This window comes from Choristoneura fumiferana, chromosome Z (genome assembly GCF_025370935.1).
Source record: "Choristoneura fumiferana chromosome Z, NRCan_CFum_1, whole genome shotgun sequence".
In the NCBI taxonomy this organism is placed as follows: domain Eukaryota; kingdom Metazoa; phylum Arthropoda; class Insecta; order Lepidoptera; family Tortricidae; genus Choristoneura; species Choristoneura fumiferana.
Window position 1 is genome coordinate 29,869,372 of NC_133472.1, and position 18,629 is coordinate 29,888,000.

Below are 18,629 nucleotides of genomic sequence, written 5' to 3' on the forward strand. Positions count from 1 at the left end.
TATGATAAGACTTCAACTATGTAGTCAATATATTTTACTACTGGAATGATTTCACATCATATAACAAAACCAAATTAATTCCTGCCTGTAAGAACTAGTATTCACATGTCTAAATTTAAATGATAAATGCAATCACGACACAAGTACATTTAACTAGCAGGACTTTTGAAACGAGCTACAGCTGCAATTTGTTTACCATAAGTTAATTCTACATATACTGCTTATAAAATCATGTTAAAATAACTATGCATTTTAACGCATTTACTTCTATGGTGACCACTAGATAAGCCTAGTAGTTAGCTACCCTAATTGTGAAGCTAGAGTATCCGGGTTGAAATACCGGTAGGAGCAGCCGCTTTATGATAAATAAGAATTTCTGTAGTCGAATCATATCATGGATGATATTAAGGATTTATGCATCTACGTATATTCAAATCGTCAAGTAGCCATAGTGGTTTGGTTCCTAGTTTGCTTAGGGGCGAGATCAATTGGTGTAGATTATTCCGCGACATTTATTTATTTACGTATCTATAGCAAAAACAAACCTATAAATTTAGTGTAATGCAACAAGGATTACCAAGATTTGAGCACGAGATATCTCTGTAATTTGACCGCAATGGTCTCTTCGAACTCCTTGGCTAATCTCTCGACGCGTCGGTAATTTTCGTCGTCCAACAGCGGTCGTACGCTGATCAAGTACTGCAAAGGAATGATAACAAGGTCAATAGCTAACGATCAACAAGTTTGTATAGGTACTCGTAGTTCCTAAACACTGGAAGAATTTGAGGAAAGATAAATATGTTATTTTAATACGTATTAATAATTAAAGGTCTCTACCCACCACACCATATCATGCCATGACCGTAATAGGTACGTCGTGCCGAAATGTCAAACGTATACCGGGTGTGGCCTGTAATACGAGCAAATAATTAAAACATAGATCGTACTCGTCAAACTGAACAACATTAGTTCAGCGACTTTTAAAAATAATGGAGTCTTTAGATTTTACCTTTTCCATACAAAATAAATACTGTTATCAATGTAAGCCATCCTAGAACCAAACTGACGTCGTCTGTCACAACAAGCATCAAACATTTTACTTTACATTGCTTGTTCGAATAAACTTTAAAGTGTTATATAAATAAAAATAAACGAATTATTTTTAAAATTTGCTGAACTAATGTTGTTCAGTTTGACGAGTACGATCTATGTTTTAATTTTTTGCTCGTGTTACAGGTTACACCCGGTGCAGTCGAGTTCATAAACTTATAAGCAAAAATTTGATCAAAAATATCTGAACTACGCCGTTAACAATAGAGTCGTGTTGAAAAGTTTCGCCATGTCTGTCTGTCTGTCTGTCCGTCCGCGGCTTTGCTCAGGGACTATCAATGCCAGAAAGCTGTAATTTTGCACGGATATATATGTAAACTATGGCGACAAAATGGAACAATAAAAAATTAAAAAAAATTTTTTTAGTGTACCTCCCATAGATGTAAAGTGGGGGTGATTTTTTGTTTCTCATCCAACCCTATAGTGTGGGGTATCGTTGCATAGGTATTTTAAATCATTAGGGGTTTGCTAAGACAATTTTTCGATTCAGTGATTTGTTTGCGAAATATTCAACTTTAAAGTGCAAATTTTCGTTAAAATCGAGCCCCTCTAAAATCTAAACACGTGGGTGGAAAAATTTGAAAAAGTTCAGGATGGTAGTAAGTATATCAAACTTTCAAGGAAAACCATAGCGGCTAAGTTTGCTTGAGAATTATTAGTAGTTTAAGAGTAAATAGCAGCCTAAGGTATAAAATATACCTAAATTTGTAAAATTCCGTAAAAAATACGTAATCCTTGGAAAAAACTTTACTTAATTTTTTCGTAATGGCTACGCAACCCTATTTCGGGCGTGTCCGACACGCTCTTGGCCGGTTTTTAATATAAATTTAGTTTAATCGAGACGGTTTTTAGCTAAGCTCCATCGAAATCGGTTTAATAATTCTTGACTTATTGATATTTGTTAAGTATTAAGATTTCGTAAGCACAATTAACAACATTTTATTTTATGGTGTCTACCAAGCAAGATGTATGTGCTTTACTCAATTTTTTGTTTCAATAACACCTGCGTTTACCTTTACGCTGTTACGTTACGACCAGTACTATAAGAGCAGCCGTGCTCGTATGAATAGATTGCGTAATGGGAACTAGAGGTCGCGGCTCTGCGTGACCGCGATTCCTACTTACCTTAATCTATACATCACTAAGGAACCCGCCCACATCAAAATAATACGTTTTTACCTGATCTACGAGTATCTCTGCATTTTTACTTTAAAGTGATCTTTTACTTTTTTTATGTATTAGGTCATTTTGGTTTTTTTTATACAGAATCATGAATATTATTGATTCTGACGAAGAAAAGTTTCAAGTTTGCATACAACTTCGAGGGCTCCGCCATAATTATAATATCGGCACGTTCGTCCGTCTGCCTGTTCGCGGCTTAGCTAGGGTTTGTTAATACTATAAAGCTGTAGCATCGATAAAAGACTTAACCTAAACTGTCGCAGCTGAATATGCTTGAATAAGGCTACACACAAGATATCCATTTTTTTTTGTAATACGCACCTTTTGTGATACACTCACATTTTATTAACTGCCTACACTAAATGCATTAGTATTATGAAGAAAATACTATTATATTTGAAGGTAGCTCTATTACTCGTAGCAAATTTTGTCATTAGTAAACCAGAATAGCATTACTCAATAAAGTGGTGGTCAATAAAGTATGGTATGCTGTACTGATATAATGGTTATCTAGAGGTTAATAATAGGTTTAAGTTCTTACTCTTCTCATGGTATCCTTTACGCTCGGTAGCGGCAATCTAGGCAGTGATCCCTGGAAGCTGTATAGCCTGGGCTTGTTCCAACCTGATAGTACTTTCACGACACTGACCCAGAGTTTCGTTTTCAGTGATATCTTAGCGCCAGGTGCCCGAGATTCGTACATCCAGCCCTAAAAAAATGGGAACAATACATTTGATAATATTCACTCACAAGCACTAAGTACAAAGTAATAAAAATCAAGTTGCTGATATTTTTCATAAATTACGTATAAAGTTGTAATTATGGAATACTACCTTGTACATGAGTAACAGTTTCAGAAGATATCGCATAAGGAATATCACACTTAGCCACATGGTAAGAGCTGCCAATAAGCAAGCTATGATTTGCCACATTGTTGTGTTGCTGTAACAAAATAACATTCCAATTAATTAAAAACTTAAAAAGTACCTACCTGTTAAAATGTTTATACACATCTCATATTACAATAGCGCCGGCGCGGTTGGGCATAAATTTTCGAGTAAGGAATCAAAAGAATTAGAGTATTATGACTTTATTTTTATAGGTGGGTAAGTTTCTTTTAGTTTAGAATTGGATAGCTGAAACCTTCACCTCGCTAATTCATTTGATACGTATTGTATTCAGCACTGTGACAGCATTTTGTTTAATATCTATTTTAATTGTTTTACTTTCTTTGCTAGTATATGATTTTAGCCAAACCTACCAAATAAACCAAATAAATCGAAGAAATCGAAGACTGATTGTCAAGATTATTATTCCCAAAGAGCCTACGATTCGAAAATTGATGTTTCTAGATATTTTATATTTTCCCCGAAATTACAAATATGATGGACCTAATTACATATGTATATATTACCAAAACAAACGTTACTTAATTTAAAAGAGAATCGCTTGATTTGATCGAAAGAAAGCCATTTGATACAATCCCAGTATCGTATCGCATTGTCGCGATCCAGATCGATCCAAGGTATCGATACAATTTAAAGTATTGTGCATCCTCTCGCATCTGCATATAGGGAGTTGCATTTATAGATTTCATATGTGAAGGGGGGGCAAATGCACCCCGTTGCACCCCACATCCCGGCGCCCATGTATAATGGGCATGTATAATAAACAATATGGACAGTGCACCTTTATTTTGACACAAAATCTTTATGATTATTGCTTACCTAGGCAACAGAGTTTGTGCTTTTTGGACTAAACCGAAGGGTATATTAAACCCTCCAAAATGAGCAGCTGCCAGTAGAGTCCACAGCACATACAGCGATTGCAAATGACCAGGATATACTCCATTTAGGACACTGTTCTGTGAAATAAAAAGATAAATTTAGCCAAAGATAAGCTAGTCAAATATTCATTTGTACTAACTATACTTTACCACATATTTACCTATTTAATATTAAAATTAATACTTAGTTACGATGACCTCAGACAGTGATTCAATTGCAGGTGCACTTTTGTTAGATTGTAATGTTATGTGCATTTAATTAACTGTTTGATGCCCTTGTTTGCGGCATAGTTTGAATTATGCGCACGGACATTTTACACGACTTTGTGCTTTGGTGATTGGACGTTTTCACTTTATTAAACGACGTTGCGCACGACTCTGTGTCCGAAGAATTATCGCTGTCTCACGGGAAGTATGCAATTTTGCGGGGCGGGATAAAACTATCCTATGCCCTTCCTGGGGTCCCAAACTATGTTCATACCATATTTCGTCTTAATCGCGGTTTAAGCATTAAAAGTAACAGATAGACAGACGGACAGCTTCTCTTTCGCATTTATAATATTAATAAGGCTTTTTGAATTATTATTTTTCGTAATTGTCTCATAAATGGTGTATTTCTTGTTACAAAGAGAATCTGAAATCTGCAGAGATAATTGTATTTAATAATGATGGTAATAGAACCTTATGATAATAGAGAACCTTTCCAAAGTTGCTTGATACAATTTGATACAATCATTATGCAAAAGCAATGCTTAGATCAAGAGTGTGGCCGATTCTAACTATAGACCTTAGAAATTAAAGATACTTAATTAATGATTTACATTGTTATACCACCTATATTCAGCAGATAAAATTAATGTTAAGAACATTATTATCAAATACATGACTAGAGACTTATTACTCCAAATTAATGATGATGAATGATGAGTTACATGCTTATTTATCTGTACCCTGAATAGCATCCAAATGCAAATCTAGTTTCTACCACATAATATAATTAAAGGGATCCTTCGAGTGCCATAACTTTAGAAGTCATAATGTAATGTTTGTCATATTTTTTTTTCCTGCTGAAACCATACATTTTACATAATTTTTTAAATGATTATCCTGTAGAACTCTAGAAGGTTTCGTTTGTTTTATAACAATTCTGAAAAATAAATAATTTCAGAGAAAAAAAAAGTTATGTCAAACATTACATTATGACAAACATTCCATTATGACTAACAATTTTCTACCAGTCTATATAGATCCATAATTAAAATTATATAATAGAAAAATCATAAATCCCTAACCTGAATCAGCATAAATAACAATTATCTGGATGCAGAAATTGCATCTAATTACCTTGAAATAAAATTCATCTGATCCTATACTTTCGTAATATCACATTTTTACTGCCTTAAGATGATGGCTACACATACAATAAATACTGTGTGATGCATCAATACGATCACAAATCGATTTCAATCTCACATATTTAATTCCTAAATACTGACGTCTTACTATATGCCATATTCAATAGACTAAAAGATCAGTAAGTACCACAATATTCGTTAAGTATTAGTAGATCACATTATTGTACACAACACCATAACATGAAGCCTAGCTTAGTTAAGGAAATAATATACTGCTCTATGTCTTATGTGTTGGGCTTATTGTATGTGTTATCTAGACGCTATTTGGTCTATCTATACTGTAAGCCTATTAATGTATGTGGAAATAAATAAATATCAGTGTCAGTATGATTGCATTATGAATTGATACTTACTCTGAATCGTGCCAAGCGTTTCTTCCAAGACCTCAATCCAGACTCCCATACCAGGTACAGGACTTCCCGGTCAAAATTAACATCCCAACCATCGTGGGTGATCGCAAATGAAAATGCGACAGCTGAGTGAGCTTCCGCCATATTTTATCTACAACAAAACAAATGATAATTTAAGTATCATTATGAAGATTCGCGCTGTCATCGTTCATCCACCATTACGTCTCATATTTCGTTTTCTAGAATTTTTTTACCGTACAACGGCAAAAACTACTAGACACTGGCAAAATTGTCCTCCGATGGACAGAGCCATATTTTTTTAAAGAAACAACAACAACAAGTATCATTATGTCATTGCTACAGGAACACAAGGCATTTTATCTTATTCTCTGAAAAGAAAAGTCTTAACTAACCGCCTCAACATCATCAACATCATCCAAATTCTAGGACCTAAAAAGCTAATATTATGCAAACAACTTCCTTATGAAGTGTTGACAACGAATGATTTTACGAAATTCCGAAGGGGGCGAAGCTGGGCAAGCTAGTTTCATATGAAGGTAACTACATACATAATGAAATGTGTCTTAAGGACCCACACTTGATCTTAACTGAACATAGTTTAGTCACCAGCAATAATATTGGATAGGGCAAAGAACTCAAAAACATCTGGCATACTCTAACAGCTTCACTATAGGTGTTGAGTTGCATTAGATAGATTTGATACATACATACATACATATAATCACGCCTCTTTCTCGAAGGGAATAATGAATGTGGACGAAGCGAAACATAAGTATGTAAGGATCGTAGCAAGTGGAAAGAAGTGGTCTCTGCCTACCCCTACGGGAAAGAGATTTGATTGCAAATCAAATCCTATCAGTTACTACTGCCAGTGACCTATATCATATGTTTAGTTGAGGAAACTGAATCACATACCAGGGTGGAACCTTTTCTTAACCAATTTCATTATGATTTCTTTGGCAAATGTATGGGATTTCAACATGACATTAGTAGCACATAGGTTCCACTCTGGTATGTGATTCAGTTTCCTTGACTGTACCAGAGACATATTTAATTTGTATACTGGAAATCATAGTATGTGCCAGTGGCGTAGCATCAGCTATTTCCATGGTAAAGCCAAAGTAAAGATCGCCCACATCCTTCATAAATAATTTGCTTCCTGTTGTCGTATTTTGTAAATATTGGGTAAGCCGATGGGAATGGAGTTTTATGGACGCTTTGCCACTGGTATGTGCATAATTATTAGAAGTGTTTGTTAATATGCACCATTAGTATGGGTTATATCTTGGAAGTCAGATAGAACCCCCATCCGGTGATCAGATTGACTTGAAATTTGGTATGCATAGGCACAGTTAGCAAAAAAAGCCTGTATTAAAAAATAATATTTTAACAAAAACACTGATTTGGTAAAACTATGTATAATGATCTTAGGCCAGCCTAATAAAATTTTAAGTTTCCATATTTTAAAAATAAATAAAAAATATTTACCTATTTCACTTTGCCCTGTTATAAATTATATTATAAATTAACTAACTAGTCTAGTAGTAACAGAACAAAAAATCTAATTGATGTTTAGTGGGTAGGTTTACAAACAATGAAATCTGCCAGCACATCTAATCTAGGTGTATAATAATATAACAAAGATGTAAACTTTGTTTTTTTGTGTTTATTTGTAGGAGGTAATCTCTGCAAATAATGAATTAATTAAATAAATTCTTTCTACAATAAAAGCTATACTATCCCTAAATTAATATAGGCTACTTTGTCTCCTGGGAAAGCATATAATGTACATGACATGTAGATGAATTTAGGGCAACAGCTAGTGCTAAATATACTGCAGGTCATGATATCTACGTAAGTAATAGGTTCTCACATGCCAAATATAATTTGTGATTAATCATAATCTAATTGTCACATTGCATTTTTAGCTTCTTTACTTTAGTTACAGCTTACTAAAAATTATTTAAGTATGAAAGCAAAGTATCAAAGCAAAATATAAAAACATGTAAGAGCCCCTATATTATATTAAAATTGTGCTCTATTTGATATGTTTCGGTCCAGTTCAGTCGGTATAAAGATTGTTGCACAAATTGTGAATACATTAGTGCAAATTATAAATGCCAAGAAATTATTTTTGGAATATAATAAGTTAAAAAGGTCTCTGCTTCCAAAAAAAAGTAAATTTTACAGGCAAAGCCAATCCATCCTAACAAATATTTCAAATAAGTAAAAAAAAAAGATTGGTCCATTTTCACAGGAAGGGAAATCGTGTACACAAACACCATTCGCAAGGAACAGGATATAAATACGCGTTCGCACAGGCCCACGCACGCACACTAGCCACGCTGGTGTCAAAGTCTAATCCGATTCCACTGCGATCCGAGAGCCGGGTTTACGTAAAATAGATCGGCAAAATTATTCATATCAATTTATATCGGAACAACAATGACTGGACACTACTTATATTACGGATTTAACCGCATGAACGTAATCGTAAATCGTAAACGTAACGTCGCAGTTTCATGGCTAAATTTTACTAAAATATTAACGATGAGAATATGTAATTTAAACTTACCCCTAAAACTAAGGATACCGTAGTCGCATAAGATGTTCTTAGGGATCAGATATTATTTAGCGGGACTAACAGGTGAGAGGCACTGTAACAGTACCTTTTGGTTAAATATTTACACTCCTCTTTTTTGCATTATGGTTAAAATTTCGTAATTTTAAACAAATCAACTATTCAATGCAACCTCACTTAAAATACAATCTAACTAATTTGGTATAAACCATAAATAAATAAAGCAAATTAACTAACACAAGACGTGACAGCCTAGCAGTACTGACGCTACTACTAGCAACAAACAAAACGCAAAACACTCCTATCCTAGGCCAGCACAGCAGCATCAATCAGGCTTGAGGGCCTTGAGGCTCAGCTCAGGCAAACAAAAAAAAAGTCACACGTACAAAACCGAATGAATGAATGAATGAACGGGATAGACGAAGCGGCACATAAAGTAGTCGATACATGGTCGATTGGTCTGGTCGCTCTACGTAAAGCAAAATTCGAACTTCGTATCTTGCCGTCCCGCTGACGCTTATTATATTACTTAATACGAGACGAGAGTGAGAGGAACGGAGCGATACGAACGAACTTCGATTTTCGAATTTCGTAGTAGTCCCCTGGTTGAGGGATGCACGTTACGATTCGAATCTAGCGATTTTTTGAATCGATCCTTTTCAATATGATCTAAAACCGATTCGATTCATGAGTAAGGTAAATCGTATCCTTTAAATCGTATTCAGAGACAATGTATTAATTTGTTAAAAGTATTGAATAATTATTACCTATCTCCAATTCTTAATGAAGACAGACTGATTATAAGTGGATGCCACAACAAATTCACATTACTAGTTCGCATTATTTACACACAAAAAACAGAAACATGATGCGGATAGTTTAGAAAAAAGTCTTCATTGATTTTAATTATAGGTAGCTAAATTTTATTTATTTTACATTGTTTTATGCTGTATGTACCGTCCTGTGTGAATAATAGTGTTATTTTATTGTGATTATACCGATGGCTCCAACGATTACTTATACTTATAATCTCTATAATATGTGTGGTGACATTACGGGGCTGTTTCACCATCCATTGATTAGTGTTAACTGACGGTTAAATGTGATGCCATCTCCGTCTACTCAAACAAAAAAAAAAGAGACGGTATCACACCTAACCATTGTACAGCATGATAATCGGAATCAATAATGCTTCGGATCGGATTATCACGTAGTTTATTATTGCGCGTACATTCCGTGTTGTACATTATTGTTTCCCCTATAGTATAGTTGACTTGACAGCTTCACAATGATAATGACAGTGACAGAAGACAGTTGTCCACTGATTTCATTCGTTCATTCTTCCCACATAACCATCGAAATGGAAGGAAAATTGAGAGGATTTCTCGCGTAGTTTTCAAAAGTGAATTGTAGTTCTCATTTGTTTTATTTATATATAGCTGATACATACTGAACTGCTGATACTAACTGAAAAACGATGAGACGGAGCTCGACATTTTATCAAATCATTAGACCAAAATGATATCACGAATTTTAAATAGGTCAAGAGATCACTTGTTTTTACAGTTCATAATCCTTTTATTAGTCGTCAGTGTTGTTTATATTTACTTGAATCACTTACAATTAACCTACAAGACTGCGCAGTGGTCAGGAGAGCGTTGCTTATCGGAACTAGCCTCTGTTAAATATCAATTAAGCGGTAAAAGCATTTACTATATTTGGGTGTGCAAGGAAAACAAGTAACTGTTAACAGTCACTTGTTTCGTACTGTGTTAATATCAAAGTATTTTCTTTTTCAGTGGTTACCGAATACAAAAATCGAATAGACAAGATGTTGATGGAGTCCCAAAGGGCGCACGAATCTGATAAGGAGAGATTCAAGGATATCATGGAGAGTTGCGTTGCTATGAAACAGCAGTCTACTATATGTCAGGTATTATTTTCCGTAATTAGTCATGTTATCATCTTACTTGACTTTTAATGGATACTTGATATATTAACCAAAAAAAGCCAATCATGTATGGCCATCCAACAGTTCTAGAAAATTTTATCGAGTGGAAGGCTGGCACATACATACAACTTTTGCATTGACTAAACTGTATAGTCAATGGATAAGTTGTATAATATGAATTAGTTAGCCAGGGCTAACAAATATAACAACTTTTGCATTGACTAAACTGTTTAGTTGATCTACAAATTATATGTATGCGCCAGCCCTTAATATGTCATTTCAGTCATTACCATTCACTGCCTATCTATTTCTAATGATTTAGCTTTGAACATAGAATATTGTTTTCAGAGCCAGTTCGAGGACCTACAAACAGACATGCATTTTAAAAGTCATTGTATACTGTAGAAGATTATGAGTTAAAGTAATTTCAGACAATGCCAAATTAAAAACATTGCATGATTTTGATATATTGTTTTCAGAGCCAGTTCGAGGACCTACAAACAGAATGCAAAAAAGTCAGAGAAGATTATGATAAAGTAATTTCAGACAATGCCAAATTAAAAACTGCAAGATAGTCCGCCTGCCTTTATTTTGAATTAACAACAACATTATAAAAAATTGCTAATCTAGGGCCAACCTGGAGGGATTGGGAATTATTATTTACCGCTTAAAGCTGGACACTTCTGCAATTTTTCGTTTATATGGGATTGTTTCATTTTAAAACTCTACAGTCAATGAAATATACCCCGCAGCTCTTGTAAAAATAAAGAAAACAATGAAAATTTAGCTATCTACATCAATTAAAGTAATTTTTGTATGATTATAAGTATTTGAATGACTACAAATTATAGCTTGCCTATAACTGGGTATAAATTTTTTTTTGGTGTAAATGAGTTATCTGTTGCTATGACCAGAGGCGGCATTGTTTAACATGTAGGTTCTCGCGATAGCATGTCACCATCTCTTTCTACTTCCAATCCTATACGCATTCTGGATTCTGTAGTTGTGTTGTGAAAGTACCTAATAGCCTAAATGTAATGATATTTGAGTAGATTTTGTGAGACTGGTGTGTTTGACAGATAAGGCTAACTGGTTTAATTTATGCCAGTTTTGTAGCATACATAAGTCTGAAGTAAAATTACTATTTGTGCTTATGAATTAATTACGTCTTATGAAACAAATCTACCCATGATAATAGTTATCATGCCAAAGATTATTGTTTTGTCTAGACAACACTCCAGGAACTTGTTCAGATAAGCATTGCACATAAAAATAAGTTATAATAATAAACAAATATCTATAGTAGGTATGTACAACATACCCACCCACCCACTATGTATCTTATCATTTGCCTTGAGTGCACTAAGCTCTACATACTTATCTACAAGTGGACTATCAATTCACTAGTGATTCTAAATTTTTTAAAAATTAGCTGTCCAGTAAGAAAAAAATGAATTTAAGTGATTGCTGTAGTGTAGTAATAGGTAGTATTCAAAAGGTTTAGTAGATAGTTAATGGGATTTATGGAATATGGAAGGGGCTCGGGGCTCTATCTAATAATACCCGAAAATATGTGTTTTGGCACATAGGGATCATTTATATTTATGGCATATAGGCATATTAATGCGGAATCTTACGCTGTGCGTGGCCCGACACGCACTTGGCCGGTTTTGTACACTTTCTCTGCGCTAGTTGTGCCATCTAACGAATATTGTTGTAACTATCATCAACTCTATCTGTATCTGGATGAAATAAGCGATCGGGACGACGTCTATGAACTAGTGGAAAAAACACAGCTCAAGCTACAACAGATGGCGCTACCAATACATATCTTGCTTTTAAATGAAAACTTTAAATCGTTTATTGAAAGACACATAATAATCTATACATCTATCTACATTATACAAATAATAAAGCTGAAGAGGGTCGAAAATCCGTACATGGAAGATTATACTTAAAATTGATAACAGAACACGCTCCAACTGCTTTTAGAATTTTTCCTGTTTATGTTTGTCGCTTATTTGACCGCGCATTATGTGAGAACATCTGAACGGATTTTGATGCAAACTTTACTAATCCGTCGAGAAAATCCCCGGCCAGGTTATATATAAAAATGCAACCCCTAAAAGGGGGGGGGGGTAGCCACTACACTCGATTGAGTAGTTTGCACCTGAATCTTATGAAATTACTTAGGAAGGAGGTGCAAACTTTTTTCAACGACTTTGAGTACCTACCCTGCTAAACTAACAGATGGCCCTGAAATGAATACGTTGCTAGATACGTTGTGACAAATACGTCACTGAAAAAGGATTATGTCAAATTAACTCTCAGTTTAGAAGAGGGGCTACACGGGTATCAAAAAATACAACAACATTAAACGACAATAAATTAACACACTAGTTTTCATATACGAATTATATTATAGCCTTCGCAAGTGTTAAAGCTGTAAGTTCTTATTTTATTCTTCCGAAAATTTGGCTTGCTGGTAGAAACTAGCCATAGAACATAGGGCTCTTCCATGATTGGTGTAGTAGGTACTTAAATAATATAATTCGTATATGAGAACTAGCTAAGCCAGACCTTAAGCTTCAATATTATTTTCCTAAGTTATGAGGCGAAATGACATTTTAAGTTGTTATGAAATATTTTGTTGTTATAAATAAATTTCAGGACTGACCATTGAATTTAGATCTCATTCCTTTTGTCGTTGAAGTCAACAACCAAGGCATATATCATAAAAAAACCGGCCAAAAGCGTGTCGGACACGACCAAGATAGGGTTCCGTAGCCATTACGAAACCATCAAGTATAATTTTCTAAAGATTTCGTATTGTGTACGGAATCTTTCAAGTTTAGGTATATTTACTCTTAAACTACTAGTAATTCTCAAGCAATTTAGCCGTTATAATTTTCCTAGTAAATTTGATATGCCTTCTTACTACCAATAACATCCTGATTTTTTAATTTTTTTTCCACCCAACAGTTTTGATTTTAGAGGGGCAGGGGACGCTCGATTTTAATGAAAATTTGCACTTTATAGTTTAATATTTCGCAAACACATTACTGAATCGAAAAATCGTCCTAGCAACCCTCCAATGGTTTTTAAAAACCTATCCAACAATACCTCACACTATAGGGTTAGTCGAGAAAAAAAAATCACCCCCATTACGTTTATGGGACGTAACGTACCTACCCTAGTAACCTGAAATTTTTATTTTGTTTTTTTATTTTTTTTATTTTACCACTGTCGGTGTGACTGATATGTATATTCATGCCAAATTACAATTTTCTAGTACTAACGGTCTCTGAGCTTAGACGGACGGACATGTCGAAACTATAAGGGTTCCTAGTTGACTACGGAACCCCAATATTGAACTTGACTCTCATTTCACATTTATATTTTGATGGGATTTAGATTACAGCTTACGGCTGGACACTGCTACTGTTCCCCATATGACATTGTTCCCATTGACCTTTGTGCTTCATATAGTTCTTACACATATAAAAGCGCTAATAGGTAGGATACAATCATACAATGATTAGACCCACAACAGTTTAAATCTGAATCTTTTATACCTAATAGCATCAAAGACATCAAAACAAAAGACAAACTCAATAGGGAATATTACTTACTGCAATTTTCTGCCGTCAGGGTGCAGCAAAGCACAAAACAGTAAACAGTTTTATGAGTATCTTAAATGCCTATCGTATTATTTCAATTATTTTTTTGGAAATATAACTCTATCGTTACTATCGATGTAAAAATCATGTTATTTTGTTACCAATAAATTTCATGATTTCTTTAGTAGGTACTAATACTCTTTGGTCATGATCTTTCATGGCGAAAAAAGGTTTGCGCTAGTGTCGCCCCCTGCGCAGAGCTTTGCCTAATATGCTATTAGTGAGAGTCACAATTTCTTCAAAAAAACGTAACGAAACAACAACAACAACAAGGTCAAAAACTATTTAAAATAAGACCTAACCAAGGCCGCAAGTTAGGTGTAATTTTTGCGATGGTTTTTAAACATACTTATCTCCATCTTTGGTATTTTTGTTCTTTTACTTATTCCGTCATAATATATATTTTAATGAAGGCCTTTGATCCCTCCCACTTACCTACTGCAGGGATAGCGAGCGATGATGTGGGAGATCCCACTGATATATTCAACATCTAGGACAGGGCCGGATTTAGGGGAGTTCATTCGTGGCTACAGCCTCGGGGTCTCTACAAAGTAGGAGCCACACGAAAAAGGTTTAAAAAACATCCAAAATTTCAATATTTCCGTTTTTCTTCATAAAGCTTTTTTGCCTTCCTTTTGCCCCTCATTACATCAAGCTCTCCAGACGTCTAAATCCAGCCCTGCCTGGGTATCTGTTTGAAAGGTGATTTAATTATATTCAGAATTTAATAATCTTGCACAAGTTAGTAGGTAAGTTTAAGTTTTTTTTCATAATATTTTTTGTTACCTTTTTGTTTAGGTGCTGTTTATCTGTTTGGCTAATTATTACATTACATACCGTCACTACTTTTAAAAAGCTCGTAACTTAAAATTATTTATTTTTCTGAGTGAATTTTATGCGCATTATTTAAAGCGTCGATAGGACGATATTCTTCTCCAGGCACAGGACGCATTTCTCCAATCGAACATTGTAAAATGTTGTGAGCTGTTTCGATAGTTTAATATGTTTTTTTGTCGATTCGGTTTGTGGATTTTTACAGAACGGTCAAGTTATGGAGGCTGAAAAATTAATAAAACCGACCTACTGCGAGTACAATTCGCGCACCGAGATTTCCGTACAAATTTGTAGGTATTATGGTGTCAATTATATTTTAAGCAATTCTTAAAATACTTATTGAAGTTGTTACGTACTTAGGTATGACTTTTAAAAACCGACTAAGGGTCTGGATTTGAGTCAGCAGTGCCTACTTAGCGCTTTTTATTGCCAACTAGCAGGTGCCCGCGGCTTCGCCCCCGGTGTAGTTTTTTTTTAATTTTAAAAGAACCTGATAATAGCAAACACAACAAAAAAGAATTAGTGAAATAGCCGTTCACGCGCAATGCCGTGACCAAGGGAAATAGGGATTCATTTTTATATATTAAAAAAAAAGAAAATTACGAAATCAGGACTCCAAAGGGCCTACTACGAAGTTCGAAAATCGAAGTTCGTATCGTGCCGTCCCTCTCGCTCCCGTATTAAATAGTATTAAGTGTCACAGGGAGCCCTGCAGCACTGCCGTGTGGAAGGCAAGGGGAAGCCACCACACTATTTCCCCAAGAAAGTCATCATGGAGACTCGCTACTAATCTTCAACGACAACCACGGTTACTCCGTCAAGATTGTAGCTATATAGGTACTTAGAAGAGATTAGTATGGGATTAATGGTACCTAACAGTCCTCATACTACGAAATGCAAAATTCGAACTTCGTATCGTGCCATTCTGCTGACGCATTATTTAACGAGAGTGAGAGGGACGTGCGATACGAACTTCGAATTTCGTAGTATCCCCCCTGATGCCAACGGATCAATTTTTGCTTAGTGCTTTTGAAAATACTAAAGAGTTATAATAAATTACAGCTCTATCTTATTATTTTGCAAACTGCGCGACTGTTTTATTCGGGCGGTCTTTGTAGCAACTAATAGGCACTTGTCTTGATTGGTTATCGACTATTTTCTTGCTCAAGAAACGAAGAAAAGATATAGATTCCTGTGTGAGTAAAAGAGACACATATATTATAATAATTGATCGCTAACTGTTCACACTGCAAGCGCGAACTCTCTCTTCACTCTTGTCGCAGCGACAAGAGCTATAAAACTCGCCGAACTAAATAGTTGCTTGGCGGCCGCCCCAACTCGAGCGAGTGGTGCGAGTAATCGTGGAGGCCTAGGGGCAAGAATGAGTTTTGCAAATAAAATGAGGGCCATGTGAGTTTTTGATATTTTACTGATTGCCGAATAAAACCAAGAAATATAGATGCATAGTTGTTTACTAGTGCATAGGTGTACTCCTCTGGATTTGAAAAAAAAACCGAAGTCTATTGAGGGACTCCTCTTTTGTGCAGGCCCCGGGGCTGTAGCCCTGGTTGCCCTCCTAAATCCGGCCCTGAATTGATGTGAGAGTGGGCAAGGCGCTCTTTGTTACCAGCTCTACGCATTCCGGTCCGGTGTCCAGTGAAGCGGTGTGGAAGGCAAGAAAAAGCATCACACTATTTTTCGAAGAAAGTCGTCAAAAAGGTTTACCTACTATTGACCATTATACTACTTACGAGCACGAAGTGCGAAATACGAACTGCGTATCTTGCCGTCCTGCTGACGGTGCGCTAATATTATTTAACACGAGAGTGAGAGGGACAGTACGATCATCATCATCTCAACCTATATACGTCCCACTGGCACAGGCCTCCTCTCGGAATGAGAGGGCTTGGGCCATAATTCCCACGCGGGCCCAATGCGGATTGGGAACTTCACACGCACCATTAAATTGATTCGCAGGTGTGTGCAGGTTTCCTCACGATGTTTTTCTTTCCTCCACGGCTTTTTTATTGTTTTTTTTTTCGTGTTTCGTGGTAGCCCTCCTGATCCTCAAGCAATGGTCGCGGCCACTCTCAAGAGTAGACTTAGAAGAGATTAATTTAGGGTTCTACCTTATTTTTATGCAAAAGAATCAAAAATGTCGGTGATGTCGATGAAGTGTCGATGTCTTCTTTCAGTAGGTAAATACTTAGTCGCAGTGATCAACGCTGAGATGGGTGCCCCTTATTTCGCGTAACATTAATTGTCCTAATATGATTTCGCATAACAGATTTAGCAAAACATAATTGTACTTAACAGCGAACTTGCATATAGTTATAAAAAAAACTTAACACTTATTCAGTATAATAATCAATCCGCATAATTGAAATATGCATAACGGTATTAACTATAACTCAAGCTGTTATAAAATGAAGACGCATAATTTTATCAAGCGAGTGAATTAGCTTGTTCAGGGCAAAACCGACTCGGTTAGGTTAGTTTCAGAAGCCTGAGGCGGGGGCGAAGCGTAGCCTTAGCCTTCGATGTTAAGTATTTTTAGGGTTCTGTACTGTATTTATTTTTCAAAGCATTATTCATTTTCACTTTCGTTTTTCATATCGGAAAAAAGTTATATCAAAGCCAAACAGCGGACTCTATAGCGATTAATGGTCTTTATTTAATTTTAATCTAGTTTTGGTTTAAAATTGTTGTTATTATTTTTACAAGCTTTTATTTAACTTGACACACACCGCATTGCTTGACAAGGGAATTTATTGTGACTCAAATGAGAAATGAAAAGGAATCAAATAATTCGACTGTCCCCACCTAACCTAAATTATTTGTTTAGATGAATGTAAATAGTAGATTGTTCAACAAGGGACTAAAATAAGCCATAATGACACGACATGTTTTATAGTTCGAGTGTGATAATGGTTGTTTAGTCTCGCGTTAAACACTACTTTTCACTTTGAATGCGAAAAAAGACGTTATATACAAAATTACAATATAATTATTAAATTTCATCATATTTCTTTTCTTTTTTTTTGTAAAGCGATGCTTGCACATTTAGCCAACAGATTCAAACTTGAAAACTATTTTAAAACTATTGGACTATGCATAATAAAATGAACTCATCCTGGATATAATTAAATATATTGATTTTCGTAATCATTAATCGTGTTTCATGAAATTAAATCCTTTTTTAAAAAAAATTGCGCAGTTGTCGTTTTGAAGTTATTTCCACGCCATAAAAATTGTCTATGCACAATCAATGCAAATGGCGATAGTCCTTCACAAACACCGTGACTGGCTGATTAGTGGTTTTTAGAGTACCTACCTAAATAAAAAAAATACTTTAATCCCTAGAGATTAAAAAGAAGAAGCTTTAGTCCCAATCTGCGACTAATGTAACATTTTAAGAGCATGAGAAGTGAAAAAAAATGTATGTTCCGAAGTATTAAATCGTAAATCAGTCACAACTCTCCTTTAATACTGTAGCGATTGGTAAGTACTACCTATGAGGCTTAATGTAGGGTCGGGGTAAGAAAAGGTTCGCCACTTTTCAATTCTAGGTATTTCAATTACGTTAAAGTCCAATAAGTGACGAACCTTTTCTTACCCCGACTATACAAAAGGTAGGTTAGAAATGAACCCTAATCAACACGTTCTATTCATCTTTGTCCTGAGTCTCTACCCTCTATTAAATTCGTACCACTAAAGTC

At 35.2% G+C, this 18,629-nt stretch overlaps 2 protein-coding genes across 4 annotated transcripts in view; one reads left to right on the plus strand and one right to left on the minus strand.

Annotated features, from left to right (window-relative positions):
* whd (carnitine O-palmitoyltransferase whd) overlaps nt 1-8,824 on the minus strand; it is a 40,985-nt gene extending 32,161 nt beyond the window's left edge. The window contains exons 1-7 of one of the 3 annotated variants that reach the window (XM_074095940.1): nt 8,683-8,824; nt 8,440-8,521; nt 5,847-5,994; nt 4,020-4,156; nt 3,126-3,234; nt 2,834-3,001; nt 578-699 (exon numbers count right to left, since the gene is read on the minus strand). In XM_074095940.1, the coding sequence (XP_073952041.1) occupies nt 578-699; nt 2,834-3,001; nt 3,126-3,234; nt 4,020-4,156; nt 5,847-5,987 (677 nt within the window). In that variant the 5' untranslated portion in view covers nt 5,988-5,994; nt 8,440-8,521; nt 8,683-8,824. Of the gene's footprint in view, nt 1-577; nt 700-2,833; nt 3,002-3,125; nt 3,235-4,019; nt 4,157-5,846; nt 5,995-7,352; nt 7,427-8,439; nt 8,522-8,682 lie in introns of those variants that run through there. The other 2 variants (XM_074095947.1, XM_074095953.1) reach the window with 2 other exon arrangements.
* A 918-nt stretch (nt 8,825-9,742) lies between these two features.
* LOC141439385 (uncharacterized) lies at nt 9,743-10,973 on the plus strand. Its single transcript, XM_074103670.1, has 3 exons — nt 9,743-10,144; nt 10,245-10,378; nt 10,876-10,973. The coding sequence occupies exons 1-3, from the start codon at nt 9,964-9,966 to the stop codon at nt 10,969-10,971; spliced, it is 411 nt and encodes a 136-aa protein (XP_073959771.1). The 5' UTR covers nt 9,743-9,963; the 3' UTR covers nt 10,972-10,973.
* The last annotated feature ends 7,656 nt before the right edge of the window (nt 10,974-18,629 follow it).

Excerpts from the sequence above, each read along its gene's own strand:
- LOC141439385 (XM_074103670.1), top strand. The coding sequence starts at position 9,964 with ATGATATCACGAATTTTAAATAGGTCAAGAGATCACTTGTTTTTACAG. Across the intron at positions 10,145-10,244 it reads TGTTAAATATCAATTAAGCG|TGGTTACCGAATACAAAAAT; the intron begins GTAAAAGCATTT and ends TTTCTTTTTCAG. Across the intron at positions 10,379-10,875 it reads AGCAGTCTACTATATGTCAG|AGCCAGTTCGAGGACCTACA; the intron begins GTATTATTTTCC and ends TATTGTTTTCAG.